Here is a 26,051-nt window from a genome sequence, read left to right on the forward strand (position 1 = left end):
GAAAACCAGACATAGACAAATGGATAAAAAGACAGTTACAAGTCTCCTTGTTGGACATGCCAGTTTCCCACTCACTGGGGGATGTATGGCATCCGAAGTGCTGTTAATTTTCTTCTCTGAACTGGGAGGTAGCAATGAACTTTGAAAGAGATTTCCACAGTCTCTTTGCCTTCTTCAGGAGGCATGGCTAAACCAAAAATCGCCTCTTCTCTTGAACTGGTTATTTTGAAAGGACTGGTATGGATGGCAATGACAAAAGGACTATCTATAATTACACTTCATGGCTGATGGCATGGTTTTACTTGGCACCCTGGTAGTTTCTAGCTAACTCTGCTGATATATGAGACAAGAAAGCAGGTTTTATTTGCTTGTGTATATATTTACTAAGGCAGAATGGGGGTGACTTATTGGGGGAAATTCCACGTTAGATAACTGTGTGGGAACTCCTCAAACCAAGAAGTCTCTTCAGAAGAAGCAGACTATAAAACAACTTCAGGAGTTAAGGCTTTGAGAATTTCTCCTCCGTTTGCTTGTCTGCCTGAAAAGAGTGGGAAGAAGTCTTGCAGTTTTAGCTCCCTCCCTTCTGTATCTTGCTTGTCTGCTGCCATTCCCTCCACTGGCCAGGAGCCGTATTGCTTCTTCCAACTCTATTCAACCAGAGCCACCACCTGCTGTCATCACTTCTAATGTGGGACAAGTTTGGGCCATGCACACAGTTGCCACCGCTCTGAACTGCACCTGCAAGATAGTAGTTGGAGCTCTGTATTTCAAGTGCCATTGGGTTTACCTCATTAGGCACCTTCTCCCTCATTCTACGTCTCGACCTTTGCAACACTCGATAATCTGGATGACAGACTCTGAAGCACACATGCCTTGGAGGTGGGTGAAGTGGTGCTTTTCCCCAAAGCCTTTCCCATCTTTGAAGGCTGCTTGCCTAAATGAAGAGGCACAAGGAAAAGCAGAGAATAGACAACAGACGGAGGGGAGGGTGGCTTACTTAATAGGGCAAAATAAATCTGATATTTGTTTGTGACTAAGAGCAATTCTGAGGCAAGCACAGAGACAGTCACACTAACTAAAGAAATCTAACATACTGATAGGTAAACAGTCACAATACAGTATGCCAAAAAGCTTGAGGAAGGAGAAGACTGAAGATGAGAGAGGTATGTCAAGGGTCTGTTCTGAGTGAAGGCATGAAAGGAACTGGCTTCAAGGGAGGGAGAGTCAACAACTTCCTGTGAAGTTACATTATTTCCTGCCTTTAAGCAATAAATGGAGCCAAATCCCTCTTGACAACATCTCAAACCCATGGAAGAACTGTCTCTTCCTTTTCCTTCAGGCTAGTGCTGTCTTTCTTGACATATATGTGTGTGTACCTGTTTCTTTGCTACCATTTGCTGAAATCAAACATGTTTTATAAATGGTATATTTGGACTTGCTACAGCCATTTGCTCAAGGTGTTTTTTTTTCGATCATAAAGGATGAGTGTGTACAGTCAGTTACTTATTGTTTGACTGCATATTCTCTAGAATTGTTGGGGTACAACATGGAGGTGCAAATGGAGCTCAGTAATATAAAGGACAAAGCAGCTGAGGTTCAGGAGCAGCTGAATTCTGAGAGGGTGATGGTTGCAGAACTGAAGAATGAACTTGGACAGACTAAACTGGAACTGGAAACAACACTGAAAGCCCAGCATAAGCACTTAAGAGATCTGGAAGCCATCAGGTGAGGTTCTCATTGGTGGGGTCCTACAGTAAATCTGAAGTTTAATGTCGATATAAATTATATATCCATAATTTTTCATACAAAGTCAGTTTGACTTCTCTGGTTTTTAATTATAGAAAAAAACCAATGGCCTCAAACTGTAATAGCTATAATAGCTAATGTGGTATGGGGTAGGTTATTTTAAGCTGTTTAATTACTTAATTCAGGGCTTATTCACACTGAGCTTTCTACTCTTTCCAGGCACAGTCTGTGCTTTAAAGCTCCATGTTTTAGCATCCTTTTCTTATTTTCTTTTCTTTTTTTCCATTTTGCTCCAGAGCTTTGCCGGCGAAAACCTACTCTTTAAAAGTCAATCAGAGAAAATAGCAATCCATGGATACCCAAATTAACGCTTGCTCTGATTGATCACTAAAGATCGGGTTTACATGGGGAAACATCTGGGGTAAAAAACAAAAAACAAAAAACCTTGAAAGAGGGGCAAAAGGTAAGGGTGGATAATCCCTTAGATTGACTTGCCTCATTTTGCTGACGCTTAAGAAAAAATATTCTACAAGGAACAACATGTTAACTCCACAAACATGGAGGGTTGGGATGATGTCGAATTAGTGGGCAAGGAAGGATTCAGTACTTCCTAAACAAATTTCCACCCCCCCCCCCCATTACTATTAGGAGGCAAATATGAAGTTGAGAACCTAATGTTTCCCTTTTAACATGTAGTTTCACACTCAAGTGTCCACACACATGTGAATAATTTATCCTGTCCTAGTTACTTTCTTGAAAAAGGTTTATAAAGGCAACCTTGTCTTGACTTTTGTCAGAAATGAACTTAAGGGGAAAGCAGCTGAATTAGATTTGCTCAAAGACACCATGGCAAGTGAACAGAAGAAATCAAGAGAGCTTCAATGGGCGTTGGAGAAAGAAAGGGCTAAAATAGAACGCAGTGAAGAAAGAGGAAAAGAAGAGCTTGAGGTAACAGTTCTTGACCCTTAAAACATTCTGAGCATGTGGAATGTAGTTATACAGAGCTATAGATTTTATCTAACTAAATAATGATGCAGCAAGCAAGGTGTGGAAGTAGAAGCAGTGCGCTGACTGACAGTGTGTGTTTCAGTACCTGAAGCCATATGTTCATCCTTTTAGGGACATGAGAAGCAGTCTTACGCAAAGTCGGACTTTTTATTTGTCCATCTAATTCAGTATTGTCCACTCTAACTAGCAGTAGCTGTTTAGAGTGTCAGGCAGAGGTCTTTTACATTACTATATCTGAGCCATTTAACTGGTGATGCCTGGAAGTAAGCCTGTGACCTTGTGCATACAAGGAATGTGTTCCAGCATGCTAGTCTCTCCCATGATGGACCATATACTTCTAATAAGTATGTGAACTATTCCTCCTCCTCTTCCTTTGTACCAAGTTTAAATCTACTCGGCTGCCAAATGATGCCTGAGGTTTTTTGATATGCCAGTAGGTGGGAGTCTGAATCCCTTCAATTTGTCAGAAATAAATTTACATTTCAGCACATTCTCAGTAGACACCCAAAAGACAGCAGAGGACTTTCTTCTTTTTAACAAGACTTTTAAGCTGAGATATTTGCAGGTCTGCATCTGTAATATGTACCTTAATCCTTTTTATTGGAGTCAAGGGAAAAAATATATTTAATGAAGAGACTCCAGCATTAGGTTAAGCCCTGAATTAGAATCACATCTAGTAAGATCTTCAGCCCCAGTAATGTCAACATTCATGTTGTATTTTCAGATTCATTCAGACAGTTGTGTATCATTTTCTTTTTTCCTTTTGGAAGGATTTGAAATATTCCCTTGAAAATGAGAAACAAAAAGTTGCAGAACTGAGTAATCTTTTGGAGCTGGAGAGAGAGCTGTCAACTGATTTGCAAAAGAAGATCCAGTCCCAAGAAACGTTGAATGCAGCCCAGTTGTCCCAGGAGCGCAGCTGTAACTCTGAGCTTCAGGTACTCCTGGAATCTGAGAGATTCAGGGTTCTTGAGATAAACAGTGCACTAGAAAGGGAGAAAGAGTTGTGTGCCCAGCTTCAGGCAGCTGACCAGAAAAGTCAGGATGGAACTCTTACACCAGCTGAAGAATTACTCCAGGATCTGCAAAAACAACTGGACGAAAAGCATGACTGTATAGTTGCCCTGGTTAGCGAAACTGAGAAATATAAATTGGAAGTTGTGCAATTGAAACAACAGATGGAAAAGGAGAGGCAGGTGCAAAGAAAAGCTCTACAGACTGAGCAAGATGCTAACATCCTGGCACAGAAAAAAGTACACGAATTGGAATCCAAGGTAGAAGATCTTCAGTGGCAGCTTGGGGAGAAGAGACAACAGGTTCATCAGCTGCAATGTGAGGAAAAGAAATTGCAAGAAACAATCCAAGAATTGCAGCAAAGAGAACAGAGAGAAGAGCCCGGAGTAAAAGTGGAAAAAGCAGTATGTCAGAATCTAAATGAGGTATGGTAGCTTTTAGAACATAAAGTTCAAAATTGCAAGTGATTTTAATTGCCCGATAAAATTTGTAATTTCTAGATCATTGAGTCTTAACTGCATGAATCAAAATTGCTTTTAATTGGGGGGAATGAAGGACAATTGAAAGCAAAATTTTAGGTATTTCATTAAGCTCTCCTAGCATTTGTCAAAAATTGCTATTGCGAATGCTAATAAATTTCATTAAGATAATTCATGCTCTGCCCTTCCATTGTGCTCAGGGCAGCTTACAAGAAGTTTAAATCTACTAAAAAGGGGGAAAGAAAAGACCAATAAAAACCAGCAACAGTTACAGATAACAATAGCTCAAAAATAAGTAGGATCATTTTTAAAAACAGCACCTAAAAGTTTGTGAGGTGCTTAACTTAAGCCAGTTATACAGTGGTCAAGGATATTTCATATATTGTTATGTAGCTAATGTCCTTGTACATGTTGTATACCTATTTGAAAATTATTTTCTAAATAGCCTTGCGTCTTGAAGTATGCAGCTTGAAGCTACTAATAGTTGGGTTGTGTTTTTTTAATGCAGCCTTTATTTAAATGAAATCACCATTTATTCTTTGTAATTATGCAACTTGGTATCTTTTAATGTTACATGTCTAAAATAGTCCTATCAATCCTTTCATTTAATTCAATAATAGGATTTTGTACTAGATATGGAAATTCAATCTCCCCCCCCCCTTGCATGTACAGACTACTAGGGATACATCTAATGAGCGAACCAGAAAGTGGGTTATCCAGCAGAAAATTGGAGGAGTTGAAACAACAGAATTGTCCTATTCTGCCCTAGTTGGCATGGGAGATGCTACCAAGGAATCTCAAGATCTGCAGATGATTGGACAGAAGCTTATAATTGTGTCTTCCACATTGAAACATCTGGCTAACAAAGCTGCCCAAAGGTTAGAGTGATTTCTTGCTACTGACAATAACTGGATGTTCAGAAACCAATGACTCAGCTTACCCTTTTATTGTTAAGGTGGTCGGCTCTTTTATATTAGCAGCATGCCACATTTGGGGGGATGTGGACTTTAATTGACTGTGTTCACCTTGGGACAAAGATCCTCCCCCTGGCTTCAGAAGGAGATAACATGCTTTTCTGATTGACATCAGAAAAGCACTATCCTTTTGGAGTTAGGTCATTCTGAATGTAAACTTTGGCTACCTACCAATGCCAAAATGTATGAATCACCTGCTTAAATACGAGGAGGTAAAATATTTTGTTGACTGAGGTGGAGCAACCCATCCCAAGATGCACAGAGTCGTACGTTTTATTCACAGGAGTCCCACTGAAATAAATAAACATGACTAAGTTGGGTCCAGTAGTTTCAATAGATCTCCTTTGAGTACAACTTAGCTGAATACAGTCATACTTTGGTTCACAAACACCTTGTGAGTCAAACGTTTTGGCTCCCAAATGCCACAAACCTGGAAGTGAGTGTTCCGGTTTGCGAACATTCTTTGGAACCCTAATGTCCGACGTGGCTCCCGCAACTTCCAGTTGAGTGCAGGAAGCTCCTGCAACCAATCAGAAGCCGTGCCTTGGTTTTTGAACATTTTTGGAGGTCAAATGGACTTGTGCCACTAAATTCCAGGAGTAATAACTTTAAAAGTTACAGTTTTCTTCCCTTTCATGATGTCCCAAATAAACTGCCTGAGCTGAAGCGGTTTGTGCAGAAGCAGACCATTATGGGTCCTTATAGCCCAGGGTGGTTTACCATGGCAGGCAATGACTCTCTGGATTTCATGCAGAAATCATATCCTGTGTTGCTGCCCCATATGCTTTAACTGGAGATGATGGGGATCAAAACCAGGCATGGGACACAGGTGGCGCTGTGGTCTAAACCACTGAGCCTCTTGGGCTTGCTGATTGGCAGGTCGCTGGTTTGAATCCCCACAGTGGAGTGAGCTCCTGTTGCTCTGTCCCAGCTCCTGCCAACCTTGCAGTTCGAAAGCACGCTAGTGCAAGTAGATAAATAGGTACTGCTGTGGCAGGAAGGTAAACAGTGTTTCCATGCACTCTGGTTTCTGTCACGATGTTCCATTGTGCCAGAAATGGTTTAGTCATGCTGGCCACATGACCCAGAAAGCTGTCTGCGGACAAACACCGGCTCCCTTGGCCTGAAAGCAAGATGAGTGCCGCAACCTCATTGTCACCATTGACTGGACTTAACTGTTAGTTAAACCGGTTAGTTTAATTCGGTCCCTGTGGCAATCTCCTGGGGTAAAACCCTTAAAAAAGCTCAATAACTTTGGTTGGCCCTCACACTTGTTCACTTCATCAAATCTGGCCTTCTTTGAAAAAAGTTTGGACACCCCTGGTATAAGTTAAAGAACAGCTTTCCAGGAGAAAATGACATAAATTCTTGAATAAAAGTTTAAATCTTCAGGACAATGATGTAGACCATGAAGATGCCATAGCGTTTAGCCACAGTTTAGATTTGCAATTACTTTGTATTAATTTTATGTTAAAGAACTCTGAAAGCTAGACTTCATAAATGAAAACTAGGTACCAGTTCTTGCATTATGCTACATTTACACCTATATGCATACTGTTACTCTACCTAAATTAACAGTTGTTTTTATTTATTCCAGATTACCATTTGAAAAAGCAGATGATGAAGGCTTTGTTGGAATACAAAATAACATTGAAGAAGTTATCGTGCAGTTACAAATGCTGTCTGGCTTGCCCAACCTGGAAGCAGAGGTGAGAGAAATTAGCACTTATTCAAGACGTTTCTGATACAAAATGTCATATGTATGTATGCCTGATAAATTAACATGTGTGTATTCAAAACATGCTACATTTTCTGTGAATTCTGTACACATCGTTCTGTGGAAATAGGTCCTGTTGAATTCTGATGGAACTCAGTTTACCCTAGTATGGGACTCTATCCATTTAAAATTATTATTAATTTACTTAAAATATTTCTTCCTGCCTTTCTGACTAAATATGGGGAGCTCAAGGTGGCTCCCAAGAGATCAAAATTTAGCAGTATAATAAAATAGGTATATTTATCTGTTTTATTTTGTTACATTGTTTCATGAAAGTTTTTCCAAAGTTGATTTAAAGAACAATTGTGGGTACTCTTCCTGATCTTGTAGCATTTAAAAAAAAATTCTTGGGAGCCAAACTGATCTACTTGAAAACTACTTGTTTTTCTATCTAGATAAGTTCAGACTTGCCATCCTCTGCTTCATTGACTGAAAGATTACTAAAACAGAATGCTGAATTGACTGGGTTTGTCAGCAGACTGAGCGAGGAGAAGAACAATTTGAGAAATGCAGTCATGAAACTGGAGGAGGAGCTTAGACGATACCAGCAGAGAGGGCCATGTGGAGACTCGGTATGTTTCTACCTAATTTGATTATAAATAGTCCTTCAGTTCACCTTAAGTACTCGTCCAGATGGACTGAGTCATACATCTCTTAAGCTGAGTGCATTGCTGTTAACTTGCACATTTTTTAATGCATGTTTTCCCAAATTTGGGTCTCCAGCTGTTTTTGGACTACAGTTCCCATCATCCCTGACCTGCTAGCTAGGGATGATGGGAGTTGTAGTCCAACAACAGATGGAGACCCAAGTATGGGAAACCCTGCCCTACTGGAATCAAGACCCATCTCATCACAGGGATGCCTATTAGCTCTTCCTCTAGGTCACTACCTTCCGTTGCTACCTGACCTCTGGGCATAGCACCCAGCTTTGTTCCCTCAATGGCTGGGACTGAATAACTTCACCATCCCTGCCCTTACCTTCTCCCACTTCTCCTGTGTCTCCTATATTCTGCTGGCTGGCAGCTGGCCATACTCCTATCTTTCTCAGACTGTATCATTAAGAGTCACCTATAGGATTTGAAGCCCTTCTGCCTTGTCTCGGGAAACAAGGTCCATGGAAATGAACCAGATCAACATTTACAATGTCTGTTTTCTCTCCCCCACCCGCCTCTTGCTTGGCTGTGTTTCCATGGGCACCAAATGACAGCGACCAGCTGAGGAGCTCTCTTGTGTTCTCTCTGCACTCATTAGCTGGCTGGTAAACAATCCTGGGACGCGGGTGGCGCTTTGGGTTAAACCACAGAGCCTAGGACTTGCTGATCAGAAGGTTGGCGGTTCGAATCCCTGCGACAGGGTGAGCTCCCATTGCTCGGTCCCTGCTCCTGCCAACCTAGCAGTTCGAAAGCACTTCAGAGTGCAAGTAGATAAATAGGTACCGCTCAGGTGGGAAGGTAAACGGCGTTTCCGTGTACTGCTCTGGTTCACCAGAAGCGGCTTAGTCATGCTGGCCACATGACCCGGAAGCTGTACGCCAGCTCCCTCGGCCAATAAAGTGAGATGAGCGCCGCATCTCCAGAGTTGGCCACGACTGGACCTAATGGTCAGGGGTCCCTTTACCTTTACTAAACAATGATTAGGATCCTAGCAGTTTTAGGAAGCTTGCCCTATACTGAGTCAGACAGTTGGTCTGTATAGCTCATGAGTTTTGTCTATACTTACTGGCAATACCTTCAAGATTTCAGGCAGGGTTCTTTCCCTGCCCTACCTGGAGATGCTGGGGGATTGAGCTTCAGACTTTTTTGTGCACAAAGCAAGATGCTGTACCACCGAGCTACTGTCTTTTGCTGGAGGGGAGATTTAAACTTTTACTCCCCTCCTAGACCTGAGGAAGATTCCTCCCCTGAAATTGGTGTTTGCCTTGTTGGTACCAGTGGACTTAATTCTGCATTTCTTCTGAAATTTCACAAGACTTTCAGGCTGTCGCTGAACAATGGAGGCAGTGTCGATACTCTCCTTTCTTCTGAAAGAGAGCTCTGGAACAAAGAGAAATTGATTTTGCAACAGTCCCTGAAGCAGGCCGAAGCAGAGCTGGCCAAACTGAGGGCAGAATTAAGGAATGAGGCTTTCCTGAGAGAACTGGGGTCAGATTCAGAAAATGCTGCTTTAAAGGTAAGAGGCCTTTCATGGCCTGTTGTTTGGACATTTTGTTCTATTGTTAAGAATATTATTTGATTTTTTCTTCTTGCATTAATCTGAGGCAAAATGCTTATTATTGCATTTATATCCCACCTTTTCTCCAAGAAGCTCAAGGTGGCCTTCATCATTCTCCCACTTGCCATTTTATCCTTGTAACAACTCTGTGTGGTAGCTTAGGCTGACAGACTGTGACTGGCCCAAACTCAATTCAAGGCTGGGTGGAGATTTGAGCCCTGGCCTGTCACATCCTAGTCTGCTTAACACCTTTCCTTTCCTTTCTTTTGTTTTTCTTCCGATTTTTCCTTCGGATAAATGAAAGGAAAAGGCCAACATTCTGCACTTGGTTGAAGTTCAGAGGAAGAAGATCCTGCATGCAAGTGGAGCCTTTTCGCTTTGCCAGTTAAGGTTGAAGTTGCAGCTCCTCAAACTGCAATACTAACTTCAGGAGCTGCATGGGTAGTGGACAGGGCTGGGGAAGCTGTGGCCCTCCAGAGATTGCTGCACCACAACTCCTATCATCTCTGACCATTGGCCATGCTGGCTGGGGCTGGTGAGAGTTGTAGTTCAACAAAATTCCCCATTCCTAGGATAGGTGGAAAGAATGACCTCCATTCGGACATCAGACATGACAAAGAGTGTTATTTCTTAATACATTATTTTATTTCCTTTCCTTTCTAGAGAATTTATGGCAGATACCTGAGAGCAGAGAGCTTTCGGAAGGCTCTCATATACCAGAAGAAATATTTGTTGCTCTTATTGGGCGGGTTTCAGGAGTGTGAAGACGCCACCTTATCCCTCCTTGCCAGAATGGGTGGGCAGCCTTCCTACACAGACCTAGAGGTGATCACTCGCCGTTCAAAGAGTTTCACTCGGTTCCGCTCAGCAGTTAGAGTATTAATCGCAATTTCAAGGTATGATACAGGACATTTGTTTTGTATAAAGTGAACCAAATACATGACCTGCATGTGTAAAGAAATAAAATTATGTAAGTAGGCGTCCACTCCATTTAAATCTGAGCCCCTGTGTCACTGCAAAGTTACGTATCATGGACGGAAAACAAATCAAGAGATTCTATGGCATGTGTTCTACTCGCAGTACCTAAGAAAACATGATTCATTTTTCTCTCCTGAATGTCACTAATTGTACAACTTATTATTTAGTTTATCTATGTTTATAGTCACAAAAAACAAGCCTACATTATTTTAAAAATGTATTATAAAAGCAGTGTTGGGGTGCAGTGCTGTGGTCCCTGGAAGTTCATCCCGGGGGACCTATGATCTTTCTCTGAAAGCAGAGAAGGAACTCCATTCCTGGAGGCCACTTCATTGTGGCTGCAGGAACCTTTGTGGCTGTCTCTTCTCCAAAGCTGATCAGGGAGACAGGCCAAGAGGCGGCTTTGAATCCTTAGCTCTCCTGATAAGTGAAAGCACAGCCCCCCTCCCTTTGACCCTGGGTGGCATGAGATTGACAGCCCTCCAGATTTGGCACTTCTTTCCCACTGCCATTGGTTTGCTCTGCCCAGCAAGTTGCATTAGCTGATTTAGAGATTGGCTATGTAAGACTGTTTCATGTATCTATGGAGAATTCTAATCCTGTTGTTTGCATCAGAAATGTTTAGACAAGTCTTTCTTTGTTCATTTTCAAATTGCAGAATGAAGTTTCTAGTTCGTCGGTGGCACCGAGTAACTGGTTATAGTTTAACAGGCATCAACAGAGATGGTTTTAGCCAGAACACAGGTAAATAATTTTTGACAGATTCCCTTTTAAGGTCTGGTAGTCCTAGAGACCAGTGTCTCATTTTTTAAGGTTAGCAATGAGATAAACTTTTGCCAGTGGTTTGGTTTTTGAGGGACATTTTCCCCCATTCAGAGAAGAGTGTGTGTATGTCTGTCATGCATATATAAGGATAGCTTTCTTGAAATTGTTTGTTGGTGGTTCTCAGGTGATCTTAAAGTGATCACACCAGTGTTACCATGGCCATACTTTGGAGAGAGGAACTAAATAGATGCAAAGTAGCACATTTTTAAAATTCTGTGCTGTAGAATACAAACCCGAGCCAAGTCACACATTCCATTCACACAGTGGATGGGGAAGCTGATGAGGTATCAGAGCCCTCCATACTCTGACAGTCATCTCCACAAAGTACCGCATACTTCGATTTCATTGTAGTCAGAGCTTAGTGCTTAAGCAAACTTAAACAAGTGCTTATACCATTTGCTTTCGTCTACTATTCTGTGACCATCAGAGGTTTGCCTTCTGCACTACTAGATATTTAACTGGCCTAGGCTTTTCTTCTAAATTGCAAAACCAGACATTGTGGCTTTAAATAGGCAATAAAATGCAATCATGTAGCATGATACGAAGAATTGTTGGAGACTTGTGATACTATCCTGACACTCAAATTTCTGTATTTTTGTGAAAAGAGTCCATAGTGTTGATTTGAGGAGAGAGTTTTGAACACTGTATTTAAATGCTCAGAACCAGTAAGCGAAGCCCAGAAATTATACTTTGACCTCTTTGGAAAGGCTCAGCTTCTGGGTTGTAAATTAAACAAAACTTTGCGGGTTTAAGGTGATACTTCTAAGCCCTCATGGCTGCAGCACAGGCTTGAATGGTGACAGCATGATTTGTAAACAAGGCCACCCGTTTCAATGATTTTCACCCATAAGCTACAAGAAACAAGTTCATTAAATGCTGCTGGTGTGCAGAAATGGGAGTCTTTAATTTGCTGCTTCTCCTTAGCAGAAAGTTAATTTGTTTGTTTACGTAGGTAATGACCTGCGACCTGATTCCTTCCCTGGTGGTCTGGAGCTCTTTGGAGAACATAGGCATTCATCTTACAGATCTAGATCAGAGCTGGAATCACTTAGATCTCCTCTAAGCTATCAGCATAGGTAAATATCAGTGTTTGTTCTTTACTTGCATGTCTGTGATGGGCTGCTGAAGCAAATTAGCATGTAGCTTCTATTTTCAGAGGTACTGGGGACAAAGCAAGCTAAGAGAGGCTGTCATCTTTATGCCATGTTTTGTGAACTTTGCTGGAAACGGAATGCTGGACCCTGACTTGACCAAGGAAGCCATTCCTTAGGCATGAATACTGGCTCACAAGGAGAGAAAATGCTAAAAATGCATGTCCCTTTCTCAAACACTAGAACTGGGTGGGGGGTTTCAACCAACAAAATGTATTGGTAGTAGAATCAGGGCAATTGAACACATGCTCCCTTGCACCACATAATCAATGAATGGATTTACCTGCCACATACTGTGGCAAGGGCCAGGGACTTCCATAGCTTTTAAAAGGGAACAGACAAATTCATAAATGGAATCTACACACACCATAAAAGGCTGTGCGCATTTTCAGTACCAGATGCGGGGAGGCAGCGTTGACTTTTGCGTCCTGCTTATGGACTTCCCGGTGGCTTGTAATTGGCTACAGTTGGAAACAGGATGACTGGCTAGTTGGACCTTTGATCTGATCAACCTAATACTCCGTGTCACAATTTAGATTGGAAGCTCCTTGGGGAGGGAGCTGCCCTCTTGTACTCTTGTTATTTTACATAGCATGGTCAGAGTGCCTGGTGCTTAACAGCCAGCAGGGAAGTTATTACGGCTTTTACAGAAGGATCAGCATAAATGCCTGAGGATTGTATATTGACATACCTGTTGCACTTATTTGGCGTAGTTTCTGTAACATGTCTTCTGTACCATATCTTCGTATGATTCAGTAATCATGAACAGTATTTGTCGCATTCTGCAACCTGAAGGCACTTTACAGCAACTGATATCTTTTGTGGCTTCTCTCTCCATTCTAAGGTACCTGGGCATCCACACCGATTTAAGCCCAGTCTCCCTCGCATGTTCTCAGCTGCAGAATTATGATCCTGACAGGGCTTTGACAGATTATATCAACCGCCTGGAGGCTTTACAGAGGCGGCTTGGCAGTGTACAGTCAGGTAAACAATGTTCTTTTGAAATTATTGCACTCCAAGTTGTATTTCTGTAAACAACTGCTGTTCACATCGATCATTGTGTTAATTTCAGGAAGTCTGAAATTTTCAAAGCCGCACCACACCCACTAATGTGTTTCATTTTGGTCCACAGCACCTGCTTCATATACTCAACTGCATTCTGGTATCAGAAGATAATCCTTGTGACCTTTTTCACCGCTGGTAGTGATATCAGATGAAATGCCTTTTGCAACTCTGCTGCTGCTGCTGCTGCTGTGCTTTTCGTATGTGTATATTGTGGGACCAACATGAACACAGCTCAATGATTGTATGCAGTTCACCTTGCTGGCATCTTCACCAAGACTGGAACTTATGTATATAGGCACTTTTTGTGGACATTTGAAACCGATCATTAAATTTCATGTATATTTGTGGAATGCTAATTTAAACAATTAAATTATTTAAAGTGTATTTATCAGGCGGTTTGAGAGGTTGAAATGTTTATGTCTTGAGATTGCCGAGTGTGTAGCTCCCAGGTGTGCACAACAGTTTCTGATGAGGCTATAAGTGAAGGACTTTTCATGATTTTATCCTATTTGCTACTGGCACTGCAGAGAAACAATATCACCCGTAGAGACCTATTTTTGTAAAGGTAGAAGTTTTGAATTTTATGGGTATTTTGTCAAAGTACTGAAATAAAGATGATTTCATCCTTTTAAATGTGTGACTTGTGTTCAAAATTTATTTTGAAACTTTAGGTCTGCTGAAAAAAAAGCCAGTCTTCTGGCTAGCTAAAATAAGACTGTTTTTAAGGCGCTACAACATTTTTATTGTTACAGGCGGTTCCCCATTTACACAGGGGTTATGTTCCGGGCCCCCACATGCATACATGAAAATGTGCAAAATGGAGAGAACCCTGGAGAGTCGTCCTTGCTCAGGAGACCTGCCCCAGTGGTCTCCTCGTGAGTCGGAGGGGAAGCGTCTTCCCTACGCATCAGCTGCCCGCCCAGCTTGTGTCTGCACGATTATGCACAAATATAATATGGGGAGTTGCTTGTGCATTTGTGAGAAATGGGGGAGGGGGAGAATGTCTGATTCTCAGGTGTAAACAAGTCACCTGGTTGTTCCTCTGTTCTACTCCCAGTCCATACTGAGGGCACTACACCCATGAGAGCCTTCTAAAGTATTAATCTAAAGTATTAATCTCAACCCAATTGCCTAACTGTAAATTGCATTAAAGTTGTCATTTTGGCATTGCCCAATTTAAAAACTAAGGGTTGTATCCAGTGTTTTGCAAGTGGAACTCTGCCACAGGCAGAAAGTCACCTCTGGAAAACAGTAACATCTATGATCTACAGCTCTCATGATTAGTCATCTTTGGCTTAATCAGCATTCCACTAGACCAGGTTTTTTCACAAGTTTAAATGAAACTACTGGAGTCAATGAAGCAGGATCCTATTTTTTTATCCCAACATTTTAAAGGAACCAAAATACATTCTCATTAATCCATTTACATTTTTTTAAAAAAAAGTGGTTTGTATTTCTAAACCTACCAAAGATTAATAGTTTTCTTTTAAAAGGCACATATATTAGAACACATTCACATTACAGAATCAGAAGTACAGGGTAAGAAATGATAGAAACATAAAAAGCAAACATCCCCCCCCACTTAGTACTCCCAATAGCACAAACTTTCCACACTTCTTCACAATACTATAGGCTAGGAACAGCCACTTCTTTTAACTGTCTTCACATAACTTGTACAGAAATGTCTCTGCAGTTCAGCTGCAAGAAGCTATGTTGTGCTGTTTGATCTCCTTTTGTATCTAATGATAGGGTTAGTGGGTGTATGGATCATAGTTGTATAATTTATGGTAGGGAAATAACCGTCCACCAAATCAAATTCATACAAACGCAGAAGTGTTGACCAAATTGTCTTAATTTGAATATAAGCAAAGTTCTCTCCAATACAACGATGACGACCTAAAAGAAAATTAAAAGTGTCTTTATTTTACGTTTGCAAACATTCTTGTACCACCAAGAAATTAGATCTGTATAAGGGAGCAATCCTAAACTCCCGGGGGGGGGGGTGAAGGGCCACAGGATGCCTCAAAACTGGATGCCTGGTGTAACAAGGTCTGCTTCATGGGAACAAAAACAGGTTGCTGTGGGATAGGTCTTTACCTGTTGGATCCTCAGTTACTGTTTATTAGCCAAGTGCCTGCATTTTCAAGAGATTAGCTAGAGACACTGATACTCCACTTTTCAAAAAATGAGGACTGACAGGTGTCCAGTCCATGCCGCAAATTATTTTTTTTTAAATTAAAGTCTTTTGCTTGTTTGTTTTTAAATGACTGAAGGTGGCAATGATTGTATCCCTTATTTGGAGGACATCTACTACAACCAACTTACCAGCACCAAACGGCACATACGCAAACTTCTCTTTAGCTGCGGGGTTATCTTGGAGATAACGCTCTGGTTTGAAATCTACATTTTCTGTCCAACAATCCTTAAGTCTCTGATTGACAGTGGGAGATACACAAACTTGATGACCAGGTGGAATTGTATACCCAGCAACTGTCTAAAAGCAAGAAAACACTTTTATCAAGTGTACATTCAAATCCAACCCATCAAAAGTTTGGATAGTTGATTTACTAATACTATTCATGTACCACTCATATCATCAACCGAAATGTATTATCACTATCCCAGCTAAGGCTATGTTTGCTTAAGTTGTGGGTCATCCTCCTATAACCAATATGCTTAAGTCTAATTAATGCATGAAGGGGTTAAGACCATAGCTTAAGCTGTCCTGCTTGGCTTAGCTAGGTCACTCCTCCTCTCACCTTGGGAGGAAGGGATCAAGCCTTTGTTCTTTCCATTCCAGCATGTGAACTCTACCAATAAGGAAGTCTAAGCTAGATGCTCCAAGCTCAGACCACATGGCTTCAGCCAGCCGCCTTGGTGTGTCTATACCAAATAATTTAGAAACACTACTTTAGAACCTAGGTTTTACTACCCCCTATTCTGACTACTGTATGGAAAAGCATATGAAGAGTTTATTAGTAAACCATTTTTTATTTACCAAACGTCTAGTCTTTTTCTGTGTTAAGGAAAGTGGGGAAATTTGGAAGCAACTTAGAATGGAATATTTTAAAGATCCAACAGCACTTTGCTGCATGTTTTGTGATCTTAAATCTCTGCTGGGGTTCTCTCACCAAAGAGTACTTGTCCCAAACCTGAATCTTGGCATCCAGAGAATTCTCTTCTTATATACCTAGTACTTTTTATCACTTAGCCAAAAACAAAAACCAACACAAGTATGTTGGGGCCTAAATGCAGAGCCGATATTTTATACCAGGGTAGTTGACAAAGATGCTGAAATGTCCTTAAGATATTGCTTAGCACATCAGTAATCGGCCAACTGCTGGAAATAATTTAAGGCAAGCAGCAGTCCTGAACTCCTGGAAGAGCAGCAGAGAGGCTATAAGATAGCACAGGGTTTCTTCTCTGCAGTCAGAAAGGGAGGTCCAGCACTAGAGTCCTCCTTGTGGGAGTTAAAAGCTCCACCATCGCCACTCCTCTGCTGTTAGTGCTCCAAGGACGGTATCCAATGGAAAGGGGGCATGTTGTGGAAACCCTTAGTTCCTCTTTTCCTTAGATCTTCAAACCAGCCACAACCCTACTCCCACCCTCAAGCTGATGTAGTTTGGGAGGGAGATTATTCCCACCCCAACCTTCCACCCTGGCCAGTGTAAACACAGCAGGGCTTTGGAAGTAAGCATTAACTCATCTGCCATAAACTCCCTTCTTCTTCAACCCCACCTCCAAGGACTACTTTGCCCATGTATTAAGTTTTAGGTACTACAACAGCCTCATACATAACTGTGTCTGCCCGGTTACTTTAACTGATCGCATCATTTAGAAGGGGAGAAATCAAGAGGTTAGAACTATTCCACCTTTTGTACTGTTATTTGTCAATAAAAGTAATGTTTGCAACTTCATATTGCTTTTGGAACGTACTCTTCTGGTCAGTAGTGGCACCTTGACATCACTGCTACCTAGTAGGAAGGGGTGAGGTCAGAGTCACAGTTCACCAGCAGGAGTATCGCTGGCTCCTCTTCTCTGCTGCCCAGAGAAGCAGCAATGCCAGGAAGATGGCTCTGCCCACCAGACATTCCACTTACCGCCTCATCAAGTATTATTTCTGCTTTAACATATCGCTGAAACAAACAAAGATTCTTACTTGGGGAGTTTTAGCCATCCTCATCATAGTCATTATAGGAGGTCGAAGTCTTAATGTTTCTTTCAAGCAAAGTTCCAAGAAAGTCATCTCTTTGAGCTACGAAAGAGTAAAACAAACCTTGTGCATATCTATACGGATAACGTCCTTTAGTGAAAGAAACATAATTTAGCATGAAACTAAACAGCAGATCGTTATCTTCCAGCAGAACTAAAGCAATTTAAAACATGTTTCCTCTATGTAATTGGAGAAAAAGAAACTACATGTTTGTGTGTAATTTTACATTAGCATCCATAATACTGCTCAATCTTAACTCTGGTCCAAACTCTCATTACACCTAGAATCATAGAATTCTTGGAAGGGACCTCAAAGGTCATCCCATCCAATCCCCTGCAATGCAGGAATCTTCTTGCCCAAAGTAGAACTTGACCCTAAGATTAAGAGTCACATGCTTTTACTGGCTGAGCTAGGGCAAAGGTAGGAACCTCTCTAGCGGGCCAGATAATTATCTCCACTCATCCTTATTCTGACTGATGGCAAGTGAGCTCTTCTGCTTGCTACTTTACACAAGGCTTTCAAGGGGATTCCTGAAGATCAGAGAAGCAGCTGATTGTCAGATGTTCAGAAACTCCATTCAAAGCACTGTAGAAAATAGCACTTTTGTAAAAGGCTTTGCAGACGTTGCCAATCAGTCTTGCCTTCAAGCTCCCTTTCAGCCAAGACTCACCTTTACCTGCCCCACACCTGGCATCATATATTACATGCAGGGCAGGTGGACATGGCTTCGCCAGATAGGAAGGCCCACCAATTCCCCCCCCCCCCCAATTTAGGGGATTTAACTTCACTCATAATTAAAAACCAAGAACTAAAAAGCCCTCTGAAAACCTGTTCTCTCAACTAATTCCGCCTAAACATTTAAGGAACTTGCATGCATTCACACACAAATGCTTAAAAGGAATTACAGAACCTACAAACCTGGTCATAGCTTAATGAAAGCAAGTCTTCCCCACACACTGCTTTTTGCTCCCCATAACATCGCTCCTGGATTGATTTATCTCTAGCCAAAAAGAAGCCAAGCCAAGTGCTTGTAGTTGAAGATGTGTGCTGCCCTGCCAACAGCAGCCCAATAAGCATCCCAGCAATTTCATCATCTGATAGGTAATGGCCATCTCTAGATTTTAAAAACAGACAACATAGGTCATATGCGCGACTTGAACAAGGAAGTAAAAAAAAACGATTTCATGAACACAATCCTCTGGGTGGCTGCTGTTTTCCATTTCTGCTAAAACAAATTCAAATTAATTCAAGCAAAATACCGTATTTTTCGCCCTATAGGACGCACCTAGCTTTTTTGGGGGGGGGATAAAGGGGGGGAATTTATTCCCCCCCCAGCCGTGGATATCTGCCTGAAGCACAGGGCGCTCTGCTTCAGCGCGCCCAGCGCTCCAGGCAAGCAGGCTGCTATCCGCAACCTAGGGAGCCTTGTGGCAACTCCCGCAGGGCTACCTAGGCTGCGGATATCTGCCTGAAGCTCGGGGCGCTCTGCTTCAGCGTGCCCCACACTCCAGGCAGCAGGCTGCTATCCGCAGCCTAGGGAGCCCTGTGGGAACTCCCGCGGGCTCCCCATAATAATAATAATAATAATAATAATTTATTTTTTATACCCCGCCCATCTGGCTGGGCCTCCCCAGCCACTCTGGGCGGCTTCCATAGAAACCAAAAATACACTAAAATATCACACGTTAAAAACTTCCCTGAACAGGGCTGCCTTAAGATGTCTTCTGAATGTCAGGTAGTTGTTTATCACTTTGACATCTGCTGGAAGGGCGTTCCACAGGGCGGGCGCCACTACCGAGAAGGCCCTCTGCCTGGTTCCCTGTAGCTTTGCTTCTCGCAATGAGGGAACCGCCAGAAGGCCCTCGGCGCTGGACCTCAGCGTCCGGGCAGAACGATGGGGGTGGAGATGCTCCTTCAGCTATACTGCTGATAGCTTCCTGAAGCCTGGAGAGCGAGAGGGGTCGGTGCGCACCGACCCCTTTCGCTCTCCAAACTTCAGCGAAAGCCTGCATTCGCCCCATAGGACGCACACAGATTTCCCCTTCCTTTTTGGAGGGGGAAAAGTGTGTCCTATAGGGTGAAAAATACGGTACATAGAATCATTTCAGGATTGCTAGGACAATTTATTAGAAATATTCATACTGTGCCCTTCCACTGCATTTGCAGTGAGGGGCAGGGTTGGCACTGCAAAAAATCCTGCTCTGCTTCTGATAAGTCAGGCTACTAGTTGCTCTGCTGCTATTTTATCTTCCTGAATAAAAAGTTGTTGGAAACTCAGAGCTGAAAAGACCTTCCTGGAACTAACAGCAACCTTTTTGCTACATCACGTACTTGTAGGTAACATCCAGCAGTGTTTGAAGCATATCGTCCTCTCTTGCCAAAGACTTCCGTCGTTTCTGAATTATTTCGTAAAAAATGGACTTTATCTTATTGTGGGCTCTATCTCTGCGCCTGAAATTAAAACAATCCATGTAAGTAACAGCATGTTTAGAAGGGGAAAAAATTAATCTACAGGGTTTGAATTTCAACACACATGCATGTTGCCTGCATTGCTCCTTAAAAGGCTGTATCAAGATTGATACTAGATTGCCCCTACAATTCTATACAAGAGTGTACTTACTGAGAGGCTAATGCATGGGTAGGAAAACTAAGGCCCAGGGGCCGGATCCGGCCCAATCGCCTTCTAAATCCGGCCTGTGGACGGTCCGGGAATCAGCGTCTTTTTACATGAGTAGAATGTGTGCTTTTATTTAAAATGCATCTCTGGGTTATTAGTGGGGCATAGGAATTTGTTCATTTCCCCCAAAAAATATAGTCTGGCCCCCCACAAGGTCTGAGGGACAGTGGGCCGGCCCCCTGCTGAAAAAGTTTGCTGACCCCTGGGCTAATGTGATACTCCTACCTGAAAGGTGGGACTTTCTTTCAATATGCGTGGTACCTAGGGTTACGTACGTAATTCATTCCAGAGGTCCGTTCTTAACCTGAAACTGTTCTTAACCTGAAGCACCATTTTAGCTAATGGGGCCTCCTGCTGCCGCTGCGCCGCCAGAGCACGATTTCTGTTCTTATCCTGAAGCAAAGTTCTTAACCTGAAGCACTATTTCTGGGTTAGCGGAGTCTGTAACCTGAAGCATATGTAACCTGAAGCGTATGTAACCTGAGGTACCACTGTATCTGACAAACACTGGCATGCTGAGAAACAATCCACATTCTAATCTGTACTTCATAGTCTAGCACCAACAGTAATGGAGGCTTTGTTTTGGTTTAAAGGGAGATTGCTCCCTTCTCATGCTGGTATTTCCCCTTTTGAAAACCAGGCCAATACTGGCATAGAAAACAGTGGAATTTGGCGGTCCTCCATGGGCTGGCAAGGGGCTGCACTGAAGCAGCTCCCACACCACATAAAGAGCAAAGAGGTCCTTAAGCAGGACTGACTCATACGTAGAATGTTGTGGCTATGGATTCGAAAATAAATGCTGTGAAACCAAATTAATATTTAAGCTAAATACTAAGTGTTCTGTTTTAGCAGCACTCAGTAAATAAACAAAACATCAAGAAGTATAGTAGCGTAAACTGGAATTGAACTGAAACATTAGTGAAGTTAAGTATCTCAGGTTACAGCACAACATAATTCATGTGAATCCCTGCTCCACCCTGAAGTACAACATCACTAAGACCAATTTAATTGACAGGGTTGTTGTGATGGTGTAACAAAGGAAAGAGAACTGCATAGAAAGCCCATAACTCCTTATGGAGGGCGGGATGAAATGCATATTTGATTAACTAAAGTTAATCTGCTCATCAAGTTTCTCAGTACCTGAAGCTGGGCAAAGGCAGCCAGCCTGGCAAAAGCCAAGCTGCATGAGAAAATCCCCCATCCAAATCGGCATAGAGCTGTGCTACCTTCTCGTCAAGAATGCTTCTTATCTCCTTCCCATGTAAACAGTGACTTGCTGTCAAAATTATTAGTTCTGAAAGTGCTGTAAACAAGTCTGTGCATAGAGGGAAAGAGTACATTAAAGGGAATTCAGTAAATCAGAGGAAGAATTCACGTTTACCATCAAAATGAACCTCAAAAATAAATGAACACAGTCCATTTTTGCCATGTGTGGCAGAAACTACTGTTTCTAGATGCTGGAAATGGTTTTTACATGGAAAATAAAATAAAGTAAAAGTAAAGGCAGCCCTAAAACTACCTTGTAACCCTGTTACCTTGTGAGTATCTTACCTTTGTCTGTGGGAGCAGTTATGGGACAGAATTTATTGTGGATTTCTTTTTTAAAAAATATACGGTAAGGAATGGGCCAGACAAAATGTGCTGAAACCAGATTTAGAGTTATCCATCCCACAGGGTTATAAAATCCCATCTAACTTGAGAGCCTACAACCTAGAAACTTCAGACCCATGAGCTACCGGTAAATCCATTCCTGACCACATGCTTTAATGAAATGTGCCATCAGGTTGTTTGAACAGAACTGGTTGCATGTGTATTTTCAGTCCTAAATAGGGATGAAATAGCTCAAACTGGATGAAAACATCACACAAGGCTCACATTAACCCTAGAATAGGTTCTGAAAGTACTCACTTTTCTTTCTTCTTTGTGTTTTATTTAGATCGGTTTTTGGCCTTGATAAAAATATATGTGATATTAATCTTTGTATTCTTTTTAAAATTTCAATAAAATCTTTTTTAAAAAAAAATGAAAGTATACCCTTCAAACAATCATCTCAGGTCATTATAACAAGGAGGGGGAAAACAAAAACAGTTATCCATCATGATGGAGCCAATGAGTAGCCATTTACTACAATTTTTACTCAAGCAACGTGCATAGGGAAAAGCAGAAGGCAAACCTTCCAAACTTCTTTTCGATACCTGCACCAAAGCCTTATGCAAAAACAGGTCTGGAACTGAGCACATAGTGTTATTTTTCCTGCCATTTTTATTTCATTATTTGTTGCCCATAGGATAGCAACTGGGTATTTTATTTGCCCTGAAGTTGTTGATAAAGGATTCTATACACCTAAGAAGTTACAAATAACGCTTGTTCCAGAATGACCCGGTTCAAATAGAAGCACAACATTTCAAACTATACACTTACTTTTTTCTCCACTTTCCCCCCAAGTTTTAAAATATTCCATAGTTTCTTTTTCAATTATTGGTATATGGCTTTTAAACTGGCCTATGTTCAGCCCGGTTTTAAGCATCTTCTTCTGTTCCAGAAATACCTTTAAAAAGCAAAGAATGCTGTATTTACAAAATATTCAACTTGTATGTTTTAGGCATGAACTAGCAAAAAGGTAAGGACTTGTTTGCCACTAATTTAGTAGGAGAAAGTAAGGCACACATGCTCCACTTTCTTCCCACATCAGAATCAGTTTCACTTTGGCATTTTGTGCCAATAATACATTATAGAACTAATTGCAAAGATGGCAATTTTTCAGGACATAATAAGACAGACTGTGAAGCATTTACGCCTGCACAAAAAACTTGTTTTGAACCAAACCTTTTTTTTATATAAAATGCCTTCAGGCTAATAACTTCTTTCTGAAGTGAACCGTAAGTTAAACCAGGCATAGGCAAACTTGGCCCGCCGGATATTTTTTGGGACTACAATTCCCATCATCCCTGACCACTGGTCCTGTTAGCTAGGGATGATGGGAGTTGTAGTCCCAAAAACATCTGGAGGGTCAAGTTTGCTATGCTTGAGTTAAACTATAAAGTAATACAGTGCACCCTGATAGAGTGTATCAGCAGTTCTGGAGTGGGTATTCAGCTATAAAATTGTACTATCTACTATTTCATCTTCTGTCATTAGTTAGGCTAATTGTATTAGACTGAATATGGCAGCAATACTTATGAGTAATTGAAGCTAACTCTGTTGTTTTGTTATTGCAGCAACTTGCTGTGTTCTATATGTATCATGAAAGTACAGTCATACCTCATGTTACGTGCACTTCATGTTACATTCTTTCAGGTTACATCCCATGGCAACCCGGAAGTACAGGAAAGGGTTACTTCCGGGTTTCGCCACTTGCGCATGTGCATGCTCAGACACGCAAAATGATGTCACGTGCATGCGCAGAAGCGGCAAATCGCAACCTGCGTGTGCACAGACACACCGCTGCGGGTTGTGTTCTTTTCATGTTGCGAACGGGCCTCTGGAACGGATCCTGTTCGCAACCAGAGGTACCACTGTAAATAAACTGAAATGGAAATAACACATACTGGGTTGGGTACATCATAAGCTACTCCCTTGCCAAAGACAGGTGTGGTTAGCCGTGAATACACATCTTCTGCATTCAAGTCTTCATTTTTACTGTTGAACAGAAGAGCAGCAGCGTCACTACCCAGGAGATATGTAAATGTCTTCCCCACCATTGTGAAGCTAAATACAGGACCGTACTGTGGAAACAAACCGAGAAGGTAGGAAATGAAGGGGCAGGGAACAGAAGCATACAAGAATGTGACTTTATTATCATACAGCAAAGATAGTGAGAATTTTCACTGAAATCCATAAAATGTATAGTAACTGCTTTAAAAAACATAAATGGCTGTATACAAGAAGCAAAAACGAAAACAAAAATGCATCTACCTGGACATCTACTGTGTCTAGGCTGCAACCTTAGGCACAATATATGTTCAAGTAGACAGATGGGCAATGGCCAGACAAAGTAGACAATGACCAGGGATTCACCAGGCCCACCCAATTATAATTCTACCCTACTCTTCTTCCCATAGAAAAAGTTATACTAACCACACGTAGATTATTTGCATCTGTTCATTTCATTTAATATAATATCCAAGGTTATTCATAGAGTAAACCCAATGAAACCAGTACTTAGATTCCTTATATCAATACCCCAAGCATGACTTAGTATGGTAGCTTTGCTGTTGAAAAGCGTGTTGCTGTTAACCACATCCCTGTTCACTCACTTACTACTAATGTGAATATTGATCTAACTTACTGTTATTTTAGTTAAGATTTTGGGCAGACCATTATTATCACTCTGCCCCAAATATTAGTCTCAATAGGCTAATATACTCAAATGCATAACCGATCATGAGAAGAACTCAGATCCCGAACATCCACAGAAACCCCACACAAGATGAGGTGAAGAAGCCACTTGGAGGAGGATTTAGGAGCTGATACAGAGAAAGCACTCAAACTGCATTCTAAAATCTTCTAAAACAGCTTTTCATTTCTTTTTTTTTAAGTAGCATCAAGGTTCTCATATTTGCATGGGATGCATTGCTAGCCTATGAGACTTCAGTCTTGGAATTTCCTTCAGCTAAAATATTTAAGCTCAAGGATTCTGAATAGTTGTGTTACTTTGGAGCCCTAACAATTATACTGCAAAATGATTATAGACTCACTTTTTCATAGGCGTTTTCCAAGAATTCGATAGGATTCTTCCCAAATGTAATTGCATGTCCCAAAAAGGGGACGTTCGACGAAATGTAAGGTGGGTAATTCTGAAGAAGAAGAAGAAGAAAGCCTTTTGTTATATACCGTAGTTTAGCAAAAAGCAGCTCTCACTAAACTGTTTTCAGCACCGCGATCTAATCAACTGAGCTAACCGGCAAGGCTGGCTCTAAAAAAAAGGATGACAGATATTCAATGATCCACTTTGGATAGGAATCAGGAAACAGCACCGCCCCTATGAATCTTTTCACCTACACGCATTTATAGAAATTAAAGAAATGCCGAGCATCCGGGCTCTTTACTCTGATTTCTTTACTACAGAGTTCTTCTCTGGAAACAAAACAAAGGCGTTTGAGGAAGGGGGATTTCTGCACACGCACAGAGTGCCCTTGTTCCTTCTTTGGCCGCCCATTCCAAGGGGACGGCTGCCTGTGCTTGGGTGCACCTGCTACAAGGACCCGCCGCCTCCCCTCCCGCTGCCCAGGTTTGCTGTGACCCCAAACTATCCGCACGGATCCAGGTTCTGCCCACCCAATGCCGCCCCCGCCGCGACCCACCTGGCCGGCGCTGGGCTGCTTCTTCTGCCGGGAGCCGAGCTGCAGCAAATATCCCAAGCCGAGGGCGAAAGCGGAGGCTGCCAGCAAGAGGGAGAGGGGGTTGCCAGCAGCCGCCTTCTCCAGCAAGGAGTAGCCCGCTTCCAGTAAGCTCGGCGCCGCCATCATCCTCCCGGCTCTGAGGCACACAGGACCAGAACCCACGGGGACTCGGACGCCGAGAGAAGCCGGGCGGAGGGGCGTGGCCTATCCTCCGCCGGCGGGAGCTGGGCCGATCTCTGCCCATCTGACGAACGCAGCGCGGAGGCCAATCAGCAAGCGCACCGCCACAGGGTGACCGTGTCGGCGGCGCAGTGATTGGAGGAGGCGGACGCTGAGGTGCCCTGAGGTAGGGTGAGGCGGGCGTCATCCCAAACTATCTCCCATAATAATCACAACCCTATGATGAGAGGTCGGGGTGCTGCACCTGTGGAGAAAAGGAGACGGAGCCATGCTTAGTAGCCCAAAGGGCACACGCGGAGGAGCCCCCCACCCACCCGGGTGGCTTGTTTCACCTGCAGTCCTGATAAACCTTTCGTCTCCATGCTGTGAGAAGCTTCTATTGATTCTTTATATATCCAGTCTCTGTTAAGC

The 26,051-nt window shown here is 42.3% G+C and overlaps 2 protein-coding genes across 39 annotated transcripts in view; one reads left to right on the top strand and one right to left on the bottom strand.

Annotated features, from left to right (window-relative positions):
* The window catches only part of AKAP9 (A-kinase anchoring protein 9), a 109,738-nt gene extending 95,877 nt beyond the window's left edge, over positions 1–13,861 (top strand). For all 38 annotated transcript variants that reach the window (XM_083704442.1, XM_083704462.1, XM_083704476.1 and 35 more), the window contains 12 exons: positions 1,530–1,725; positions 2,544–2,694; positions 3,525–4,193; positions 4,920–5,125; positions 6,819–6,930; positions 7,394–7,570; positions 8,967–9,167; positions 9,873–10,105; positions 10,846–10,931; positions 11,965–12,088; positions 13,008–13,147; positions 13,296–13,861. In XM_083704442.1, coding sequence (XP_083560568.1) covers positions 1,530–1,725; positions 2,544–2,694; positions 3,525–4,193; positions 4,920–5,125; positions 6,819–6,930; positions 7,394–7,570; positions 8,967–9,167; positions 9,873–10,105; positions 10,846–10,931; positions 11,965–12,088; positions 13,008–13,147; positions 13,296–13,339 — 2,339 coding nt within the window. In that variant the 3' untranslated portion in view covers positions 13,340–13,861. The remainder of the gene's footprint in view (positions 1–1,529; positions 1,726–2,543; positions 2,695–3,524; positions 4,194–4,919; positions 5,126–6,818; positions 6,931–7,393; positions 7,571–8,966; positions 9,168–9,872; positions 10,106–10,845; positions 10,932–11,964; positions 12,089–13,007; positions 13,148–13,295) is intronic.
* Positions 13,855–25,879, bottom strand: CYP51A1 (cytochrome P450 family 51 subfamily A member 1). The gene is made up of 10 exons (XM_083705022.1): positions 25,422–25,879; positions 24,816–24,914; positions 23,667–23,843; positions 22,540–22,666; positions 21,259–21,433; positions 19,773–19,892; positions 18,360–18,555; positions 17,388–17,483; positions 15,554–15,722; positions 13,855–15,124 (listed from the first exon to the last, which is right to left on the bottom strand). The coding sequence occupies exons 1-10, from the start codon at positions 25,584–25,586 to the stop codon at positions 14,937–14,939; spliced, it is 1,512 nt and encodes a 503-aa protein (XP_083561148.1). The 5' UTR covers positions 25,587–25,879; the 3' UTR covers positions 13,855–14,936.
* Positions 25,880–26,051: the final 172 nt, after the last annotated feature.

Source organism: Podarcis gaigeae (genome assembly GCF_964106915.1).
Source record: "Podarcis gaigeae genome assembly, chromosome: 12".
NCBI lineage: Eukaryota > Metazoa > Chordata > Lepidosauria > Squamata > Lacertidae > Podarcis > Podarcis gaigeae.

Bases quoted from the DNA above. Each gene is read 5' to 3' on its own strand.
- CYP51A1 (XM_083705022.1), bottom strand. From the start codon at position 25,586: ATGATGGCGGCGCCGAGCTTACTGGAAGCGGGCTACTCCTTGCTGGAG. The intron at 18,556-19,772 runs GTACGTGATGTA...TTTAAAATCTAG, and splicing joins CTGCTGGATGTTACCTACAA to AGATGGCCATTACCTATCAG. The intron at 15,723-17,387 runs GTAAGAATCTTT...TCTTGCTTTTAG, and splicing joins GGATGGCTAAAACTCCCCAA to ACAGTTGCTGGGTATACAAT.